The sequence below is a fragment of the Choloepus didactylus genome, chromosome 12, assembly GCF_015220235.1.
Source record: "Choloepus didactylus isolate mChoDid1 chromosome 12, mChoDid1.pri, whole genome shotgun sequence".
Lineage (NCBI taxonomy): Eukaryota > Metazoa > Chordata > Mammalia > Pilosa > Megalonychidae > Choloepus > Choloepus didactylus.
Window position 1 is genome coordinate 36644491 of NC_051318.1, and position 24038 is coordinate 36668528.

Sequence of the window (24038 nt, forward strand, 5' to 3'; positions counted from 1 at the left end):
ATTAAAAGATACAGATTGGCAGAATGGATTTAAAAAATGAACCATCAATATGTTGCATACAAGAGATTCATCTTAGACACAGGGACACAAAGAAATTGAAAGTGAAAGGATGGAAAAAATTATTTCATCCAAGCTACAGCCAAAAGAAAGCAGGAGTAGCAATATTAACCTCAGAAAAAATAGACTTTAAATGCAAGGATGTTATGAGAGACAAAGAAGGCCACTACATACTAATAAAAGGGGCAATTCAACAAGAAGAAATAACAATCATAAATGTTTATGCACCCAATCAAGGTGCCACAAAACACATGAGACAAACACTGGCAAAACTAAAGGAAGCAATGGATGGTTCCACAATAATTGTGGGAGACTTCAACACATCACTCTCTCCTATAGACAGATCAACCAGACAGGAGACCAATCAGGAAACTGAAAACCTAAACAGTCTGATAAATGAATTGGATTTAACAGACATATATAGAACATTACATCCCAAATAACCAGGATACACATTCCTCTCTACTGCTCACAGAACTTTCTCCAGAATAGATCATATGCTGGGACATAAAACAAGCCTCAATAAATATAAAAAGATTGAAATCATTCAAAGCACATTCTCTGATCATAATGGAATACAATTAGAAGTCAATAACCATCAGAGACTTAGAAAATTCACAAATACCTGGAAGTTAAACAACACACTCCTAAACAATCAGTGGGTTAAGGAAGAAATAGCAAGAGAAAGTGCTAAATATATAGAGACGAATGAAAATGAGAACACAACATACCAAAACCTAAGGGATGAAGCAAAAGCAGTACTGAGGGGGGAATTTATAGCACTAAATGCATACATTAAAAAGGAAGAAAGAGGTAAAATCAAAGAAATAATGAAGCAACTGAAGAAGCTAGAAAATGAACAGCAAACCAACCCTAAACCAAGTAGAAAAAAAGAAATAACAAGTATTAAAGCAGAAATAAATGACATAGAGAACAAAAAAACAAGAGAGAGAATAAGTAACACCAAAAGTTGGTTCTTTGAGAAGATCAACAAGATTGTCAAGGCCCTAACTAGACTGACAAAATCAAAAAGAGAGAAGACCCATATAAACAAAATAATGAATGAGAAAGTTGACATTATTGCGGATCCCGAAGAAATTAAAAAAATTATAAGAGGATACTATGAACAACTGTATGCCAACAAACTGGATAATGTAGAGGAAATGGACAATTTCCTGGAAACATATAAACAACTTAGACTGACCCAAGAAGAAATAGAAGACCTCAACCAACCAATCACAAGCAAAGAGATCCAATCAGTCATCAAAAAGCTTCCCACAAATAAATGCCCAGGGACAGATGGCTTCACAGGGGAATTCTATCAAACTTTCCAAAAAGAACTGACACCAATCTTACTTAAACTCTTTCAAAACACTGAAGAAAATGGAACACCACCTGACTCATTTTATGAAGCTAACATCAATCTAATACCAAAACCAGGCAAAGATGCTACAAAAAAGGAAAACTACAGGCCAATCTTCCTAATGAATATAGATGCAAGAATTCTCAATAAAATATTTGCAAATTGAATCCAAAGACACATTAAAAAAATCATACACCATGACCAAGTGGGGTTCATTCCAGGCATGCAAGGATGGTTCAACACAAGAAAATCAATCAATGTATTACAACACATTAACAAATCAAAAAGGAAAAATCAAATGATCATCTCAATAGATGCTGAAAAAGCATTTGACAAAATCCAACATCCCTTTTTGATAAAAACACTTCAAAAGGTAGGAATTGAAGGAAACTTCCTCAATATGATAAAAGCATATATGAAAACCCATAGCCAGCACAGTACTCAATGGTGAGAGACTGAAAACCTTCCCTGTAAGATCAGGAACAAGGCAAGGATGCCTGCTGTCACCACTGTTATTCAACATTGTGCGGGAAGTGCTAGCCAGGGCAATCCGGCAAGACAAAGAAATAAAAGGCATCCAAATTGGAAAGGAAGAGTAAAACTGTCATTGTTTGCAGATGATATGATCTTATATCTGGAAAACCCTGAGAAATCCACGATACAGCTACTAGAGCTAATAAACAAATATAGCAAAGTAGCGGGATACAAAATTAATGCACATTAGTCTAATGTTTCCATATGCTAGAAATGAACAAATTGAAGAGATGCTCAAGAAAAAGATACCATTTTCAATAGCAACTAAAAAAACCAAGTACCTAGGAATAAACTTAACCAAAGATGTAAAAGACCTATACAAAGAAAACTATATAACTCTATTAAAAGAAATAGAAGGGGACCTTAAAAGATGGAAAAATATTCCATGTTCATGGATAGGAAGGCTAAATGACATTAAGATGTCAATTCTTCCCAAACTCATCTACAGATTCAATGTAATCTCAACTAAAACTCCAACAACTTACTTTGCAGACTTGGAAAAGCTAGTTATCAAATTTATTCGGAAAGGGAAGATGCCTCAAATTGCTAAAAACACTCTAAAAAAGAAAAATGAAGTGGGAGGACTTATACTCCCTGACTTGGAAGCTTATTATAAAGCCACAGTAGTCAAAACAGCATGGTACTGGCACAAAGACAGAAAAATCGATCAATGGAATCGAATTGAGAATTTGGAGATAGACCCCCAGATCTATGGTCAACTGATCTTTGATAAGGCCCCCAAAACCAGTGAACTGGAACATAACAGTCTTTTCAACAAATGGGGCTGGGAGAGTTGGATATCCACATCCAAAAGAATGAAAGAGGACCCCTACCTCACACCCTACACAAAAATTAACTCAAAGTGGATCAAAGATCTCAATATAGAAGACAGTATTACAAAACTCCTAGAAGATAATGTAGGGAGACATCTTCAAGACCTTGTATTAGGCGGCCACTTCCTAGACTTTACACCCAAAGCACAAGCAACAAAAGAAAAAATAGATAAACGGGAACTCCTCAAGCTTAGAAGTTTCTGTACCTCAAAGGAATTTCTCAAAAAGGTGAAGAGGCAGCCACCTCAAAAAAATTTTTGGAAACCATTTATCTGACAAAAGACTGACATCTTGCATATATAAAGAAATCCTACAACTCAATGACAATAGTACAGACAGCCCAATTATAAAATGGGCAAAAGATATGAAAAGACAGTTCTCTGAAGAGGAAATACAAATGGCCAAGAAACACATGAAAAAATGTTCAGCTTCACTAGCTATTAGAGAGATGCAAATTAAGACCACAATGAGATACCGTCTCACACCAATTAGAATGGCTGCCATTAAACAAACAGGAAACTACAAATGCTGGAGAGGATGTGGAGAAATTGGGATTCTTATTCATTGTTGGTGGGACTATATAATGGTTCAGCCACTCCGGAAGTCAGTCTGGCACTTCCTTAGAAAACTAGATATAGAGTTACCCTTCGATCCAGAGATTGCACTTCTCGGTATATACCTGGAAGACCTGAAAGCACTGACATGAACAGGTATCTGCACGCCAATGTTCATAGCAGCATTATTCACAATTGCCAAGAGATGGAAACAACCTAAATGTCCTTCAACAGATGAGTGGATCAATATAATGTGGTATATACACATGAAGGAATACTACGCGGCTGTTAAGAAGGAATGATGTCGTGAAACATATGACAACATGGATGAACCTTGAAGACATAATGCTGAGCAAAATAAGCCAGGCACAAAAAGAGAAATATTATATGCTACCACTAATGTGAACATTGAAAAATGTAAAACAAATGGTTTATAATGTAAGGGAACTAGCGATACAGAGCAATTAAGGAAGGGGGAATGATAACCCAGTAAGAACAGATAAGCTATCATGGGTAAATTTAATTTTCTGGGAATGCCCAGGAATGACTATGGTCTGTTAATTTCTGATGGGTATGGTAGGAACAAGTTCACAGAAATGTTGCTATATTAGGTTATTTTCTTGGAGTAGAGTAGGAACATGTTGGAAGTAAAGTAGTTATCTTAGGTTAGTTGTCTTTTTCTTACTCCCTTATTATGGTTTGTTTGAAATGTTTTTTTTATTGTATTTTTTTTTAATTTTTTTTTTATAGAGTTGATTTTTAAAGAAAGAGTTAATTAAAAAAAAAAAAAAAAACAATGAAAAAAATATGCAGACCCCCCCTGAGGAGCTGGTGGAGAATGCAGGGGTGTTGAGCTTCCCCACCTCAATGGTTGCTGATGTGCTCACAGAAATAGGGGACTGGTGGTTTGATGGGCTGAGCCCTCTACAACAGGACTTGCCCTTGGGAAGACTGTTGCTGCAAAGAAGAGGCTAGGCCTGCCTGTAATTGTGCCTAAAAGCCTCCTCCCGAATGCCTCTTTGATGCTCAGATGTGGCCCTCTCTCTCTAGCTAAGTCATCTTGGCAGGTGAAAGCACTGGTCTGCCCCCTTCTTGGGATCTGACACCCAGGGGAGTAAATCTCCCTGGAAACGTGGAATATGACTCCCGGGGAGGAATCTAGACCTGGCACCGTGGGATGGAGAACATCTTCCTGACCAAAAGGGAGATGTGAAAGGAAATGAAATAAGCTTCAGTGGCAGAGACATTCCAAAAGGAGCCGAGAGGTCGCTCTGGTGGGCACTCTAACGCACAATATAGACAACCCTTTTTAGGTTCTAATGAATTAGAATACCTAGCAGTAAGTACCTGAAACTATCAAACTACAACCCAGAACCCATGAATCTTGAAGATGATTGTATAAAAATATAGCTTATGAGGGGTGACAATGTGATTGGGAAAGCCACATGGAGCACACTCCTCTTTGTCCAGTTGATGGATGGATGAGTAGAAAAATGAGAGAAGGAAAAAAAAAAAAAAGGCACCCAGTGTTCTTTTTTACTTTAATTGTTCTTTTTCACTTAAATTTTTATTCTTATTATTTTGGTATGTGTGGTAATGAAAATGTTGAAAAATTAATTTTGGTGATGAATGCACAACTACATAATGGTACTGCAAACAACTGAATGTACGCTTTGGTTTGTATGACTGCATGGTATGTGAATATATCTCAATAAAAATGAATTAAAAAACAAAAACAAAAACAAAAAACCTCCCAAGAAAGAAAAGCCCAGTACAAGGTGGCTTCATGGGGAAATTTTACCAAACATTCCAGGCAGAAGCAACACCAATCTTGCTCAATCTCTTCCAAAAAATTGAAGAGGAGGGAACACTCTCTACCTCATTCTCATACCAAAGCCAGATAAAAGCACCAAAAGAAAAGAAAATTATAGCCCAATATCCCAAAAGAATATAAATACAAATACAATATCCCATAAGAATATAAATACAAAAATCCTCAACAAAATATTAGCAGACTGAATCCAATAGCACATTAAAATTTTACACCATGGGATTTATCCTAGGTATGCAAGTGTTCAACTTAAGAAAATCAATAATGTAATATACCACATTAGCAGAATGAAGGAAAAAAGCCACATGATCATCTCGATTGATAGAGTGGAGGCATTTGACAAAATCCAGCACCCCTTCTTGATAAAAGCACTTGGAACACTAGGAATAGAAAGACACTTCCTCAACATGATAAAGGGAATTTATGAAAAACTCACAGCAAACGTCCTACTTAATGGTAAAAGACTGAAAGCATTCCCTCTAAGATCAGGAACAAGATATGGATGCCCACTGTCACCACTGTTATTCAATATTGTACTTGGAGTTCTAGCTAGAGAATTAGGGAAGAAAAAGAACTAAAAGGCATCTACATTGGAAAGAGAGAACAAAACTTTCCCTATTTACAGATGACACAATCTGAAGATTAGAAAACCCTAAAAAATCCACAACAAAGCTCCAAGAGCTAATAAATCAATTCAGCTAAGTGGTGGTGTACAAGATCAACACCCAAAAATCAGTAGTGTTTCTATGCATTAGTAATGAAAAACTAGAAGAAGAAATCAAGAAAAAAATTGCACTCACAAAAGCCATTAAAAGAATTAAATATCTAGAAGTAAATCTCACCAAGGATGTAAATGACTTCTATAATACATTGCTAAAAGAAATCAAAGAAAACCTAAATAAATGGAATGACATTCCATGTTCATGGATTTGAAGACTAAATATTGTTAAAGTGTCGATTCTATCCAAAGTGATTGACAGATACAATGCAATTCTGATCAAAACTTCAACAACCTTCTTTGCATAAATGGAAAAGTCAATCATCAAATTTATACAGAAGGGTAAGGGCCCCAGAATAGCCAAAGCCATCTTGAAAAAGAACAATCAAGTGGGAGGACTCTATGATCTTAAAACTTATTACAAAGCCACAGTAATCAAAACAGCATGGTACTAGCACATGGACAGATGCATAGACCAATGGAATACAATTAACAGTTCAGAAATCAACCCTCACAGTTATGGCCAATGAATTTTTGACAAGGGTGCAAAGGCTACTCAGTTGGGAAAGAGGTCTCTTCAACAAATGGTAATGGGAAAACTGGATCTCTCTATGTAAAAGAATGAAGGTGGACACCTACAACTCACACCATATACAAAAATCAACTCAAAATGGATGAAAGAGCTAAATATAAAAACCAGAACTATAAAACTCCTAGAAGAAAATGTAGGGAAGCATCTTTGAAACCTCATGTTAGGCAACGGTTTCTTGGACTTCACACCCAAAGCACAAGCAACAAAAGAAAAAAAATAGATAAATGAGATTTTATCGAAATTAAAAACTTTTGCACATTCAAGGACTTTATCATGAAAGTGAAAAGACAACCTACTCAATGGGAGAAAATATTTCGAAACCACATATCCAATAAGTGTTTAATATCCAGAATATATAAAGAAATCCTACAATGCAACAACAAAAAGACAAACAACTCCTCAAAATTGAACACTTCTGTCAAAAAGGTGAAAAGGCAGCCTACTCAATGGGAGAGAATATTTGGTAACTATATGGTGGATAAGGGTATGATATCCAGTATATATAAAGAAACTCTACAACTCAACAACAAAAGGACAAACAACCCAATTATAAAATGGGCAAAAGATATGAACAGACATTTTTCCAAAGAGGAAATACAAATGGCTAAAAAGCACATGAAAAGATGTTCCTCTTCATTAGCTATTAGGGAGATGCAAATCAAAACCACAATGAGATAACATCTCATTCCTATAAGGATGGCTGTTATTAAACAAACAGGAAACTATAAATTTTGGAGAGATGTGGAGAAATAGGAACACTAACTCCCACTGCTGTGGGAATGTAAATGATACAGCCACTGTGGAAGACAGTTTGGCATTGTTCTGGTTTGCTAACGGTGCCTTTGCAAAATACCAGAAATGGATTGGCTTTATTTATAAAAGCCAATTTTATTTGGTTACACAGTTACAGTCTTAAGGCCATAAAGTGTCCAAGGTAACAAATCAACAATTGGGTACCTTCACTGCAGGATGGCCAATGGGGTCCATAAAACCTCTGTTACCTGGGAAGGTAAGTAGCTAGTGTCTGCTCTGGAGTTCTGGTTTCAAAATGGCTTTCTCCCAGGATGTTCCTCTCTAGGATTCAGCTTCTCTCCAAAATGTCACTCTCAGTTGCTCTTGGGGCGTTTGCCCTCTCTTAGCTTCTCTAGAGCAAAAGTTTGCTTTCAAAGGCCATCTCCAAAATGTCTCTGCAGCTCCTCTCTCAGCTCCTGTGCCTTCTTCAAAGGGTCCCTCTTGGCTGTATTTCTATAGAGGCTTTTTTGGTAGAAATAAATAAGCTGATTCTAAACTTTACATGGAAATGCAAACAATCTTCTTCGAAAAAGAACAAAAAATATATCTTATTCTAAGCCTTATTATAAAGCTACAGTAATCAAGTCTTTGTGATAACTATCATAAATATACACATATATTTCAATGGAACAAACAGAATTCAAAAAGAGATCCACACATACAAAGGCAATTCATTATCACAAAAGTGAAGAAAGGATAGTCTTTTCAACAAAGAGTTCTGGAACAATGGGATAGCCATGTGCAAAAAAAAAAGGAACCTTGACTCAATTCATACCATATACAAAAATGATATCTATCATATGTATCACAGACCTAAATCACTCATATAAATCATAGTCCTAAATGTAACAGCCTAAAATATAGAATAAAACACAAAATAAAATTTTAGTGACCTTGGGTTAGGCAAAGATTTCTGAAATAGGACCCAAAAGTATGAATTATAAAAGAAAAAAAAAAACAATTTGGACTTCATAAAAATTAAAATTTTGCCCTTCAAAAGACATGTTAACTACCATATGACCCAGAAGTCCCACTCCTAAGGTATCTACCAAAGAGGAATTAAAACATTCACACAAATAACTTCCTGTGAAACTTTATGGAAACTTTATTCATAATTGCCAAAAACTGGAAATCAGTGGATAAATAAACCATAGTAAATATATACTCTGGACTATTACTCAGTAATTTAAAAAACATCCATGCTGTCAGGGATTGATTTTGTTGATGAATGTACAACAATGTAATGGTACTGTGAACAATCTAATGTATGATTTGTTTTGTATGACTGAATGGTATGTGAATATATCTCAATAAAATGAATATTAAAAAAAAATCCATGCAACAATATGGATGAATCTTATATACATTTTGCTAGTGAAAGAAGTCAGATACAAAAGGCTACAAATTGTATGATTCCATTTATATGACAATCTGGAAAAGGCAAAACTATAGTGAAGAAAACACTTCAGTGATTGCCAGCATTTGGGGGAGAGGGAGGGGCTGTCTATTAAGGAGAAGCATGGGAGAACTTCTGGGGTGATGAAATTGCTGTGTATGAAACTCTGGTGGTAACGCACAATTCCATGCACTTGTTAAAACCCAGAGAACTGTACACTGCAGAAAATTATATTTTACTGTTTGTAAATTTTTTAAAAATCAACCACAATGTGTATGCATGTGAGAAAGACATACTGAAGACTGAAAATGAATCTAAGTCCATTACAAATAAATCATATACCCACACTGAAAGGGATGCAGAAGAAAGGAACTGAACAAAGTGTGGCAACCCGTGGCCTGAGCAAAAGAGGCCTACAGATCTTTGGTGCACAGCAGTCTGCATGACCTAGGCAGCTAAATGTTTAACCTCTTGTCTTTCTAAGCCAGTAATGAGAAAAAGGGTAAATTGACCTTAAAATGTAACTTTATGCAAGCAGGCAGAAAGTGAGGGGCTCTTAGTCTCAACAAACGAGCAAAATGTAATTGCTCAAGTGTTATTCTAGTCCTTCCTGCAGCACCCTCCAGGTCAGAGTAACCTGTTCCTGCATCTATGTTCCCCCCACCCTTAGGAGGGCCTTTGTCTTAAACCCTTATAAAAGGCTTTCTGCCCTTTTTGCATTGCTCAATTGTCTTCCCTGAGAACGCGATGGCTGCCGGGCCTGAGAGAGCTGTCATGATCTCTCCACGACTTCTCACCCTGTAAGCAAGCCCTGAATAAAAGTACATGTATCAGAAAATGCTCATTGTCTTCTTTGGCCTCTGGACTGGCATGGCCCTCTTGGGCTGCGACAATTGGCGAGCCAGCCTGGAGAATTAAATAGCCACCAGCCAGAGACTAAGGAGATCCCGGGCACTGATGACAGGAACTTGGGGAGGGGAAAGGAGAAGGCCCTGGGCGGGATACCGGGGAGGCCTGTGATGTCTATGTGGGAAGGGCTGCCCACCCTCCCAGTGGAATGGATGACTATGTGGGGAGGGGTGGCTACCCTCCTAGATGAGTGGAATCTGCCGAGGGAGTATGGAAATGTTTATAACTCTCTGGCTGGACAAATAGCCATCCTATATCAGGCCACAGGACCACTGGGGATTCAGAAAGAAAAAAAAGGGCCACCAGATTGTGGCTGCGGTGGGCTGGCCATTGTTAGAGGCTGTATGCGCCGCTACTGAGGAAGCTTTAGCAGCAAAGGTGGCCGTAAGCCACCTGGGAGGTAAATTAAAGCTAGAAAAAGATACCAGGCTAGCACAAGCGGAATTGAAAGATGCTCTGGATAAATGTTTAGAAATACTGGCATACCAGCACACTAGAGCAAGAGGGCATAAGCTGCCCAAAGGGCAAGTTAGGCATATCCTGGCTTCCCCTGACTGGGACCGTAAAGTGTGGGACCCTGTTGATTCCTCATCAAAAGATGATGAGCCCGTCTGACTGGGAAATTGATACTAGGAAAGTAAGCATGCTCAGCCTCTGTTCCAACAAAGGGTTAAGGCAGAGAAAGTTCGGCACCCTGATCCCCCATGGAGGGAGGAAGGTGGGGCAATGGCAGCAGCTTCTAATCAGAAGGTGCTCATTTCATCCTGGGAGTTTTTCCCCCCAGCCGAATTAAGAGAGATTATTAACCAATATTGACAAAAGCCTAGGAAGCCATTAGCAAACTGGTTGCTTCTGTTTCATTTTGTGTTAAACCTTGTTAATATGTTATTTAGAATATTTTTAGATTTTTTCCAACCAACCTGTGTTAGGCTTCACATGGGGAAAACAACAATGGAGATTTGCTGTGCTTCCACAAGGATACCTTTAAATGTGGAAACCTCCAGAAGAGCCTGACTACTCTGTCGAATTCTTGGGTTTTGTCTGGTTGGGTAAAACTGAGGCTATTCCTTCAGCTGTTGTTAAAATGCAAAGTTATCCCACACTGCTTACTTCTGAACAGTTGATGGCTTTTCTTGTGTTGTTAAGTTATTGGAAAGTGTTTATACTCTATTTAGTATGAACTTTAAAACCTCTGTATACCCTAATTAGAAAAGGAAAAGTGTGGGAATGGGATTTTCCACAGCGGGCTGTGTGTAAAAAAACAAAGTGAACTATTTTGCAAGCACAGACTTTAAGGGGGGTGGACCCCAATATACCCTGTGATTTGGATGTAGCCAGTGCCAATATTAGCTTTGGGTGGGGTTTGTGGCAAAGGCAACAAGCTAAATGTGTATCTGTTAGATTCCGGTCCCAACTATGGAAGGACACAGAATGCAGATATAGCTCTTTAAAAGAGCAATTGTGCACAGTTTGTAATCCTCTGTTGCAAGTGTTGAAGGTCTAACTCAGGTGTCCAGTAACCTTACAGAAGATCATACCCATACAGGTATGCAGATACGGGACACTATAAATGAGCCCCATTTGGGGAGTGCTCAGGTGAGCACACTGACAAAATGGAAAGTCTACCTTCTATGACGTGGCATCTTTGACAACGGCTCTTTAAAAACAGAGATGCACGAAATTTTAGGACCGGCCTCCTACATGAAAGAGCAGCATGCCCTGTTTCCTGTTGATCCTCCCAAGGTGGCTCCTCCCACGCCCACCATTGACAGACAAGGAAATACACCTTACTCTGCATGGATTGGCACATGGGCAATCTGCTACCTGGACAGCCGTGACTGTCCAGCCCAGTACTAACACCATCTGGTAAGAATACATCTGGACTGCCTGCCACAAATGCAAGGTAACTGTTTTTCATGTCTCTGCCCATAACACCAATTCATTACCAGGTAACATAGAAGCGGATGCCCTAGCGAAAATCCACAGCCTAACGCCAATGACACACGAAGTGGATGAATGGCTGTGCCAAGGACACTAGATTCCTGTCACCTGGTGGCAAGTAAACTATATTGGCCCATTTCTTCTGTCCAAAGGGACAAAATATGCCTTCACCACCGTGGATACAACTAAACACTTAAAGGATGATAGAAACAATGGACTCAAGGATCATATCAGCATTAACTCCAGATAAAGGGTCTGGCTGCCTTCAAGCCACAATGGGGCAATGACAATAACTCTCTCTTGCCTGTGCCACAAACACTAGAAATTGGGGAAAATAAGGTCAATTGGCTCTGGTTCTGGCCCATGTAGCCATGCTGGTTAAGAATCCTAAGCCCATGGGTATTAGAATTACATAGGAAAATAACTGTAGATCTGACACTGAAGGGCTCCCTGCTAGGGGAGAAAGCATGGTATTTAAAACCTCCTCACCTGGAACCCTTCTATCTACTATGAAGACTCAGTTTATATATATATATATATATATATATATATATATATATATATATATATAGTTAAACCACTCAACTGTCCAATTTAATGCTTACATGTGTTGTTAATTCTTGTTAAAAAAGGTTACTATTTCAATAATGAATTGACTAAAATGTTTTCAGTATTTAGCCTTTTAACAAGTGTAATGTTATTCATAATAATATGTTGTGAAATGCTTAAGAACAATTTCCAGAATTATTTTGATGACTTGAATGTACAGGGTATAAGGGATGTCTTTTTCTTTTTATTACTGAAGGAGAAGTCATTTTTTCCTAAATGACTGGTTGTATCAGAATAAAAAAAAATAAGGGATATGGAACAAAACCTAAATAGGTGTGACAAGTTGCAGAAAGTTGGTTTGCTTCTATGTTCAAGGTTGAGAAAATAGTAAAAAACTAGATATAGAATAAAGCAGAATGCCTGGTAGTGTTATCTTTTAGCTATTTTAGCCCAGGCAGTACCTGTGCTAAATGGTAAAACTCATTAACCTGGCCATAGCACCACTTGTTAATAGGTTTATTATCTCTCTGTACCAATGTATTATTACTATGTTGTTTATTGTATTGTTGTTGTGAATTATAGATGTAAAGTCTGTCCTATGGTCAATGCAAACTGTTGTGCAGGGGTGGATTGTGGCAACCCATGTCCTGAGCAAAACAGGCCTACAGATCTTTGGTGCACAGCAGTCTGCATGACCTAGGCAGCTAAATGTTTAGCCTATTGTCCTTCTAAGCCAGTAAAGAGAAAAAGGGTAAATTGACCTTAAAATGTAACTTCATGCAAGCAGGCAGAAAGTGAGGGGCTCTTAGTCTCACAAAAAGAGCAAAATGTAATTGTTCAAGTGTTATTCTAGTCTTTCCAGCACCCCTCCCCCCAGGTGAGAGTAACCTGTTCCTGCATCTATGCTCCCCCCACCCTTAGGAGGGCCTTTGTCTTAAACCCTTATAAAAGGCTTTCTACCCTTTTTGCATCACTCGATTGTCTTCCCTGCGAACGCGATGCCTGCCCGGCCTGAGAGAGCCGTCATGATCTCTCCACGACTTCTCACCCTGTAAGTAAGCCCTGAATAAAAGTTCATGTATCGGAAAATGCTCATTGTCTTCTTTGGCCTCTGGACTGGCATGGCCCTCTTGGGCTGCAACACAAAGTAACTTTATACAACAAGAGTTTTGACTGGATACTGTTAGACTAAAGATAAAAAGAACTGTGAACACTGTAAATTTTTAGGTAAATTTGTTTCTCTTAGGGGTATGGGTCAAGAATTCTGAAACTACTTTGTATACTAGGGATCAATAAAAAAGTAAATATATTATGGATAAAGAGAGCTAGGTTTCTGTCTGAGAAAGAAGTTACAAATGCTAGAATGAAACCTGGCATGCTGGATTATAGTCAGAGGCATCAATATGGGCTCAAGTTTTTGTTTATGTGAGATAGATGATAGATCAGTAGATATGTATGTATATGCTTGGGCTGCACACACACACATATTTCCTAGCTCTATCCACAGAGAGGAGCTAGAAGCACCAACACCCCAGTAGCAATAAGCACAGCTAGAGCCCTGATCTTGACTTCTAGGTACAATTTTCCACTAAAAGGAACCAGGATTCCTTGGAAAACTGGTTGATTCCAAGCTAAGGCAGGGAAAATAAAAGATGAACCTGAAGCTGTGCTGCCAGAAAGTAAGGAAGTGGTCAAAAAAGTGTGGGAATTGGGGTGGGGACCTATTGAAAGGGCCCAGAAGCTAATCTGAAAGAACTACCAATGGCCAAAGCTGGAAAACTTGGAACAACCAAAGAAATAATGTGCAAATCCATAAAAACAGAAAGTTCTCAGGGGCTGAGGGGAAAGGAGCATGGGGAATGACTACAAAAGGGTTTCTTTTTGGGGTGATGAAAATGTTCCAGAATTAAGATAGTGGTAATGATTGCACAACATACTGAATATACTAAAAACTATTGAACTGTACATTTTTTTTCAATTCGGTTTTATTGAGATATATTCACATACCCTACAATCATCCACAGTGTACAATCAGTTGTTCACAGTACCATCATATAGTTGTGCATTCATCACCAAAATCAATTTTTGAACATTTCCATTACTCCAAAAAATAAATAAGCAAAAATAAGAAGAAAAGTACAAGTAAAAAAGAACATCCAAAATATCCCACCCCCCATCACCCCTATTATTCATTTAATTTTTGTTCCCATCTTTCTATTCATCTGTCCATACACTGGATAGAGGGAGCGTGAGCCACAATTTTCACAATCACACAGTCACACCATGTAAGCCACATAGTCATCCAATCATCTTCAAGAATCAAGGCTACTGGGTTGCAGTTCAACAGTTTCAGATATTTCCTTCTAGCTATTCCAGTACACTAAAAACTAAAAAGGGATATCTATATAATGCGTAAGAATAACATCCAGAATGACATCTTGACTCCATTTGAAATATATCAGCCACTGAAACTTTATTTTGTTTCATTTCTTTTCCCCTTTTAGTCAAAAGGGCTTTTTCAATCCCATGATACCAGGTCCAGGCTCATCCCTGAGAGTCACGTCCCACGTTGCCAAGAAAATTTATACCCCTGGGAGTCATGTCCCACCATAGGGGGCAGGGCAGTGAATTTACCTGTTGAGTTGGCTTAAAGAGAGAGAGAGAGGCCACATCTGAGCAACAAAAGAGGTTCTTTGGCGGAAACTCGAGGCACGATTATAAGTAGGCTTAGCTTCTCCTCTGTAGTAACAAGCTTCATAAGGGCAAGCCCCAAGATCAAGTGTTCAGCCTTCTAAATTGGTAGTACCCAATGGTTGTGAGAATATCAGTAATTCCCCAGGTGGGGAAGTTTAATATTCTCTGCCCAAATTACTTTGGGACGTATCAGGGTTTCACACTTACCTGTAGAAAACAACCAGCTCTCACTCCCTTTTCAAAGTTCCATGTAATTATGGTATTTGTGTAAACTGACCATACTACAAGTTAAATTACTTAATGTGCTACAGAAAATATAGATTTTGCACCAAAGAAACATCTCTTCCTTTGGTCTCACACAGAAGGTGAAGTTTTAAAACACCCATCAATATCATCCTTTACCGTTTAGCCTGATTTGCCTTCGTCCTAACCAGATCTGCTTTATTCATATCTCTAACTGAAGTCTGAACTCTTTTTCAGCTTTCTTAACAGCTGCTGTATGGGGTAATACTGACATTCATAGCTGCCAAATGCTAGCTCTGAGTCTGAGGTGTGACACAGATAACCAAAGTTCTAGAGACCAACCAGTTTATACACAAAGAGCTCAGCATCTCAAAATTCACAGATAATCATTACAACTCAGGAACAGATGTGACTGCTGTAAGAGCTTACCATCTAGGGACCTTTACCATAAGCCTTTCCCTGATAACCTATGCTCTAAGAGTCAATTCTCAGAGTCTGCACATTATAGTTAGCATGCATTATGAGACATTATAATGTTTGTCTTTTCATTTCTGGCTTATTTCACTCCAATTGCTGTCCTCAAGATCCAAGCACTTAGTTGCATGCTTCACATCATTCCATCTTGCAGCTGCTCAATATTCTATTGTATGCATATACCCCATGAACTGTACATTTTTAAAGAGTAAATTTTATGATTTTGAATTATATAGCAATTTCAAAAGAAAAAAAATGATAAAAATTGAATTGTAACCCAAATAATAAAACAAATATCCATAAGTCCATTCATATTGATATAAATAACTGAATAAATAAATAAGTAGAGGAGGTTCAACAACTCTTTAGAATAATTCCAATCAATTAAAAGAAATGAGGGAATTATAAAGTCACTATTACATCACAACAGTAGTAATTGCTGCAGGCAATATCCACAGATGAATGATAAAATTAGTGGGTGAAAAAGCAGAAACAGGATACTTGTATAGTCTCAAAGCATCTCTCCCAACTATTTGGTAATTACAAAGGGAAAAACATTACGTCTGCAGTGAAGAATACTGGCAGACATTACCATAGCCAAGTGATCAAGTTTAACATCACCAGTAATGCATACCAACATCATGAATCCCCTGCCATGAAGCACTGAGGGCATACCATCGTGTGGGCTCCTTCCCAGTCTAATACACAATCTCAACCTAATCATGAAGAAACATCTGCAAACCCAATTTAAAGGACATTCTACAAAGTAACTGACCAATATTCTTCAAAAGTGTTAAAGTCATGAAAGAGAAGGAAACAGTGAGGAGTGCACAAATTGGAGGAGACTAAGGAAATGTAACAATTGAATGCAATCTGAGATCCTGGACTGGATCTTGGAACAGAAAAAAAGGACACTGGTAGAGAAATGGTGAAATCTGAATAAGTTTGATACTTTAGTTAACAGTATTGTATCAAGGTTAATTTCTTAGTTTTGATAAATGTTCCATGGTTATGTAAGAGACTAACATAAAGGGAAGCTGTCTAAAGGGCAAATGAGTAGGAATTCTCTGTACTACCTTTGAAACTTGTCTATAAGTCTCAAATTATCTCAAAAACTTTTTCTTAAAGGACACTGCTTAGATAATAGAAAGGCAATCCAGACACTTTGAGGAAATTTTTGTAAAATATATATGTGACAAAGGACTTATATCTAGAATATATGAATAACTCTTAGAAGGCAACAATAAAAAGAAAAACAACCTGATTTTTTTAAAAGGGAGGGAGGACAAAATATTTGCAAAGACACTTTACCAAAGAAAATATACAAATGGCAAATAAGTACAAGAAAAGATGCTCAATATCATTAGGCTTAAGGAAATGCAAATTAAAACATCAATAAGATACCACTAGACACCTATTAAAATAGCTCAAATTAAAGACAGACCATACCAAGTGCTGTCAAGGATGAAGAGGAAAAGGAACTCTGATACACTGCTGGTGGGAATTCAAAATGGTATATGTGCCAGTTTGAATGTATTATGTCCCCCAAACGCCATTATCTTTGATGTAATCTTGTGTGGGCAGACATTATCAGTTTTGATTAGATTTCCTTGAGTGTTTCTTTGGAGATGCACCCCACCCAGCTGTGGGTGATGACTCTGATTGGATATTTCCATGGAGGTGTGGCCCCACCCATTTGGGGTGGGGCTTGATCAGTGGAGTCATATAAATGAGCTTATGGGCAGAGGGAACTCAGTGCAGCTGAGTGATGTTTTGAAGAGGAGCTACAGACAAGAGGGACATTTTGAAGAAAGCACAGGAGCTGCAGATGAGAGACAGTTTGAAGATGGCCGTTGAAAGCAGACTCTTGCTCTGGAGAAGCTAAGAGAGGACAAATACCCCAAGTGCAACTAAGAGTGACATTTTTGAGGAACTGCAGCCTAGAGAGGAACGTCCTGGGAGAAAGCCATTTTGAAACCAGAACTTTGGAGCAGACGCCAGCCACGTGCCTTCCCAGCTAACAGAGCTTTTCCGGATGCCATTGGCCATCCTCCAGTAAAGGTACCCGATTGCTGATGTGTTACCTTGGACACTTAATGGCCTTAAGACTGTAACTGTGTAACCAAATAAACCCCCTTTTATAAAAGCCAATCCATCTCTGGTGTTTTGCATTCCGGCAGCACTAGCAAACTTGAACAGTATAGCCACTTTGGAAAATAGTTTGACAGTTTCTTATAAAGTTAAATATATACTTATAATGTGACACAGCAATTCCACTCCTAGGTATTTTCCCAATAAAAAAGAAATTGTGTGGCGAAACATGTATCTCTATGTTCACAGCTTTATTCATAATAGCTAAAACTGAAACAACTTAAACATCTATCAACATCCATATTGAATGGATAAACAAACTGTGTTATGCCCATATAAGGAATACTACTCAGCAATAAAAAAGGAATAAACTACCAATCCAGGCAATATGGATGAGTTTCAAAATCATTATGCTAATTGAAAGAAACAAGACATACAAAAAACTACACACTGTATCATCCCCTTTATAAGAAATCTTAGAAAAGGCAAATCTCTAGTGATCATCAGGGTCCGGGGCAGCAATGGTGTGCTGGCCCCAGCACATACTGTTCATTGCATGATTCACAACAGTCAATTGATCATGATGGGAGTATTTACACCACTCAGCAAATGCTACAAATAAGGTCTACCCCCGACCCCAGCCCCAAGAGAGCCAGCTGTTGAACATCAGAACACTGCTGAGGAGGGGAGGAAAAGACTGACTGCAAAATTACTCATATGAGGGAAATTTTGGGGGTGAGGGAAATGTTCTATAGCATGACTGTAATGGTCATTACATGACTATGCATTTGTCAAAACTCACTGCATTGTACTCTGAAAAAGGATGAGTGTGATTGTACTTAAATTATACCTCAAAGCCAACCAAAAAAAGTATCATCTTGTCATGAAGGTCAAGACTACTGAATATAAGCACTTATTAAAATTCAAAGAACTGGTTATCTCTCCACTGTTCAGAGCAGCATACAATAACTGAGAAATATACAATGTGGTAAGTTTATCTGTGTCTTTAAGTGACTGCATCTCAAAACTCAACTTTATACTTTTACTTCTTGCTTTGAATGTTTTAATATGCCAACATTCTCAGTTTCTCCCAGTTACCTTAGGAAACAATCAGGAGAATCTAAATAGAAATTAATCTGCTCCATACATCAAAAGTTATACAGACCCACTCTCTAATATAGCTACCAAATGGAGATTTTTGATCATTGCAGTATTTGTCAAACAGTCGTTTAAAACAATACAGCTGCCACAAACTGGATATCACACACCACTGGTTGAGATTCACACCGCTTGGCCAAAAGAATCAAGCTGATTAGAGAAATGACAAATTCAATTGTAAATCAGCAAAAAACCAATGCTTGCTTGCTCAATTTCCAAGGCCATGCGGGCATAATACCCTTATTTTAAAAAGCCCAACCACATAGATGTGATGTTATCTGTAGGACTTGCCTCTAATGAATACAGTTATTAGAGGGTTATTGGGTTAAAAGGAGATTGGTTAGAGGAAAAAGTGTACAGCATGTAAGTGTATCAGGTAAATGGGAGGGTTTGGAAAATAGTTCTGGAATTTCATTCATTTGACAATTATTTATTGAGTGCTTACTCTGTGCCAGGCACTTTTTAGGTACTGGGAATCCAGCACTGAACAAAATAGACAAAAATTCCGGCCTGGTGATGCTTGCATTCTGGTAGTGGGAGACAGACAATAAATAAGATAAACAAGTAAAATATATTAGTCAGTAGTAAGTGCTAAGGAGAAAAATAAAACAAAGGAGAATAAGGAATGCTGGTGACATAGGTGGGGGTGGGGGGATTGCAATTTTACATAGGGAGTCAGGGACACTTGAACAAAGATTCAAAAGATCCCTAAGGATATCTGGGAAGAGCATACAAGGCACGGGGAACAGTCATGCAAACAACCCCAGGTGGGACTGACTTTGGATGGGTCTGAGAAACAGCAAGGAGGCCAGGTAAGTTGTCTGGGAATTGTCTGGACAGTTCCAAATCAATTTCTCCACCAAAGAGTGAGCATGGTACCAAAGGACCTAACTGTATCTGGGCGTCTGTTGGGTGACAGCAGTGGCTGCAGCGGGAGGGAAAAGTTCTGGCTCCAGGGACCCACAGTCTGATGCACTGCCCCACCCGACAGAGGCCACAGAGCAAGAGGGACTCAAGAAGGACACAGAGAGCAACATGGCTGGAGACAAGACAGTCAGGGAAGCAGTAGGGAGCACTGCAACAGGAGCAAATGTTAGAGGGTTGGCAAGAGGGGTCAGGAATGGTTCCTGCCTATCAGCAGTGGTGACCGTATTCTACAAACAAGGGAAAAGCCACCCACTGGCCTGAAGCTGGGGAAGCATAAACCAACTGGGGTAGAAATTAAAACTTTTCAAAGTTTACATTTGGCTCCTTCACTTCTCCCATCCCGGTGTGTTTTGAAAGCATTGTTACCCTTGCTGATTCAAACCCAGGTGTAAGCTTCATGTGGCCCAGGAGATGAAAGTGCAATGCCCATATTCTTGGTGGACTGTGCAGATATGCTGAGAATGAACTAGTGCGCTAAGGTAGATGAAGGGCATTGTGAGCTGAGCCCCAAGTGCATTAGAAGTGGGTGACTGCATGTGGTCATGGGACTCCTTATTGAACAAGCCACAGAAGCTGGACCTTTCACAGGCCAGAAAAGGAACCCTCTGGAAGGATCTGAGTACACCACCAGGCTGCTCCTCTGGCTACAGGGGTGATCTCGTTTGCCTGCCCTGGTCTAGGAAATGGACTGCATAAGACCAGGTGGGTCCTGGCATAGGGCAAAGGTGAGTCAGAAGACACAGAGCAGGAGTTCCAGACCAGGAGTCACAGACTTGGTTTCTAAACCCAACTCTGCCACTACTTATCACAGGGCTTCCAGAGAGTCACTTAACCTTTCTAAACCTCAGGTTCCTCATATTTACAAACAAGCCACACAATTTTTTCACAGGTGGTAGGAATATCAAATGAGTTTATATAAGTGAATGTAGCTGGTGAAAGGGCAAGTGGTAGACGAGCAGTTCTCCAAGTGTGGTCTGAGGGCACCTGAGGATCCCCAAGAACCTTTAAGAGGGCGTGCGAGGTCCTCCTTTTTCCTGCTACATAACTGCATCTGCGTGCGTTCGGATTTCCTTGTATACTTCCACCAAACTGCTGATATGAGAATTCAGCTGTACTCTATTAAGCCAAAAAGATTTTGAAAAATGTAAGAGGATGCTACTCTTCTCACTAATGGTATTTTTTGATTTGGAAAATAGTTATTTTCCATTTAAAATGTCATGTATGTCAAAATTCAATGGGTTTGTTATTTTTAAATGAATACATATTTTTAAAATTTCTCTTTTAACTTCTAATACCATAGATATAGATATATAGATAGAGACAGAGATAGAGATATGGATAGAGATATAAACGAATCCCTTTTTGGGGGGGGGTCCTCAGATTTTTAGGTGTGTAAAGGGATCCTGAGACCAAAAAGTCTGGGAGCCGCTGAGCTAAACAAATGGAACTTATTCTAATTAATCACGCGAGTTTCTCCAGCTGAGGCCGCCTCTTAGCGTCTGTATTCCAGGACACATTTTATAAAATCTTTTCCGTATGTTAATGTTTTACGTTTGTAGGCGGAGGGTAGTTTTGGCTGATAGAATCCGAATAACTCAATCTGATGTTGTGTACCCGTTTTCCGGGTCCACGCAAGGGCTCCCGCAAACGGAGAGGAGAGGGCAGTACCAGCGACCCTCACTGGCCGTCGGTGACACCGCAAAGAGCCGGACCGGGCCACGCGGTTCGCAGGACGCGCACAGTGCTCCCGGCTGGCCGGGGAGTCCCGTGAGGGGTCGGGGAAGGCGCGCCCGTCCCGCGGGGCTGAGGACGAGTACGGACACTCGGCAAGCCAGAGTCCGGGCGCGGGGTACTGGGGACCTGCACTCACAGCCTCAGCAGCGCCGCCGCCGCTCCGCGGGCCGCCCTCCTCAGTAGACATAGCGCCATCTTCCCAGCGTGCGCTCCGCCCCAGCTCCCAGTTCGCCCCGCCCCCGCCCCGTCTCTTCTCCACTTCGCCCCGCCCCTACCCGCCCCCACCTCATCCCATCCCTCCCCCACCCGCCCTCACTTCTCCCCACAGCAGCGCACGTTCAGCCCCGGCCACGCCACGCCCTTCTGGTCACGCCCCCGCACCGCCACGCCCAATCTCAATACGCCCCGCCCTCACTTCTTCCAGCCTGCAGTGTGTCAGGACCCGCCCGGGCGGATAGGCCCAAGGTCACCGTGTACACTCGGTCCCCCGAATATTCTTCTCTGCTGTTGCGGGGACGATCCGAATGGATGGTGCCTTGGGCGTTTTTTCTGCTGATGAATCCAACTCTCCCTGTGCTTCTGGATTTTTTGAGGCCTCTATTGAGAGATCCTGGCGTTTTTTCCGGTCAGAACAGGCCAAATGTTCTAGAGATTTTGTTGTTTTGTTGTTTTTGTTGTTAAAATGCAGCCTAACACAGCTTGTGAGTCTCATAATGTGCATGCCGTGGTTAACAATTAGTGTAGGGGGAGTCAAAGAAAATGCAGGAAGTCCTCCCTTATGGAACGTGCACCTCTACTGGATGTAGAGCAGCTCTCACAGTCCTGGGCATGCTAAGATATTAAAACCCGGCCCTGTGCCCTGCCCCACGGAACCTCACCTGCCCTCTGCCTTCTCCTAGTTACCTGATCCACTGAGGGCCTCTCCCCGTTCCCCATTAATGTCACCCAGGCCATTTCTTTTCGTTCCTGCTCTTCATTTTTCTTTTTCAATTGTGACTAAGTTCCAGTCCCTCTCTCTGAATTTACACCTGAAAACATTTCCCAGAACCCTCCAGTGGAAGCCGAATTGTGCTGTTGGAATCAAGAAATGACAATTTAAACAAACAATAAGCTGTTCAGCCAGAGTGAACTGAAACTCTTCAGTGAGTTTTTTGAAAAGTCCAGATGACAGGAAACATGGATGTTGAACTCTGGACGGGAGAGTGTTGTTACAACCAATACTAACAGGAGGGGCACGCTCAACCTCTCCACGTCCCCCGGTCCACCTCCCACAGCTAGGGCACAGGGCACAGTCCGTCTACCTCCGATATGTCAGCAGTCTACTTCTCTTGTCTCTGCCCTGGTCCCAGCCTGCGCATAGCGGAGCTATATTGGAGCTATATTGGAGTCTGAGGCAAAAGGAAAATCAGTAATACTGATCCTGTCTTTAGTTAAAATTTTGACCTTTTGTTTATAAGGGACTTTTTACAATAATTTTGATTTTTAAAATATATCAAAATGTTATTTATCTTATTTACTTGTTTTTTTTGGCACCCACTCCTTTAAGTTTTGCATGGAAGGTTGGAGCTTCACTCACCTCACTCTACCTGGCTCTGGTCTGAGCTGCCATCATCTTTTACCTGGATTATTGCAAAGCCTTTCTACTTTCATTCTTACCCCCTGCAATCAACCCTTTCACCATACAGCCAAGCTGATCTCTTAAAAGCATGACTCAGATCCTAGTTCCACAGTTTACCAGCTATGTGGCTTTGAGTAAGCTCTCTGTGCTTTAGTTGCCACATCTATAAAATGGGTATATGAATAATACTCACCTCATAGCATTGTAATAAGGCTATATTAAGTTAATATATATAAAGAGCTTAAAACCTTGCCAGGTCTGTAGTAAGTACTCAAAAGCGTTAACTACTCATTGTCATCATCACCTGAGTTCTCTTCTTAAACCTTTTGGTGGCTTCCAATGGGAAGCATTTAGAATAAAATCCATATACTTTACCACGGCCCTCAAGGCCTTATGTGATCTGGCTCCTGCCTGTCCCTCCACCCTTGTCCTCTTTCCTTGTTCTTTGTAAATTCACTAAGCCCTTTCCTGCTTCAGGGCCTTCTCACGTGCTGTTCCTTCTCTCCAGAACGGTCACAGCTCCACCTTCTCATCCTCCAAGACTTTCAGCCTACATGCCACAGGCTCAAAGGAACCCACACTGACAACTCAACTGAAGTTTCCCCCCCTGATTTATTTCACTGCTTCAGCCACCTGCTATTTCCAGCACAGCTCTCATCACAATATCTATTTGTGTATTTGCTTATTCAGTATTGCCTTTCCCTCAGTGGTTCTGGACAGGGGCATCTATCAGGTAGCTTGGGGCAGGGGCAGGGGGTTATCACAATGAATGGTGGCATCATTATTATTTGGTGGGCAGGGCTAGTGCCCAGGACCGCTAGTGCCCAGGTTTTGAAACACCATCCACAGAACCAGACTATGAGCTCCCTGAGAACAGGGACCTTCTATGTCTTGCTCACTGCTGTGCCCCCAGCACCTGGCTTAGTGAATAAATGATGACAGTGTCCCAGCAGCCTCATTGTATTTCTGAGGACTGTCATATGATAGTTATCCTTATTTAAAATGTCCTGGATCCTATGTCTTTTTAGGT

At 40.1% G+C, this 24038-nt stretch overlaps 1 protein-coding gene across 1 annotated transcript in view; it reads right to left on the minus strand.

The window, feature by feature from the left end:
- The window catches only part of CLYBL (citramalyl-CoA lyase), a 292265-nt gene extending 270662 nt beyond the window's left edge, over window positions 1-21603 (minus strand). The window contains 1 exon segment of the mRNA XM_037800076.1: window positions 21527-21603. Within this exon segment, the coding sequence (XP_037656004.1) occupies window positions 21527-21585 (59 nt within the window). The 5' untranslated portion in view covers window positions 21586-21603.
- Window positions 21604-24038: the final 2435 nt, after the last annotated feature.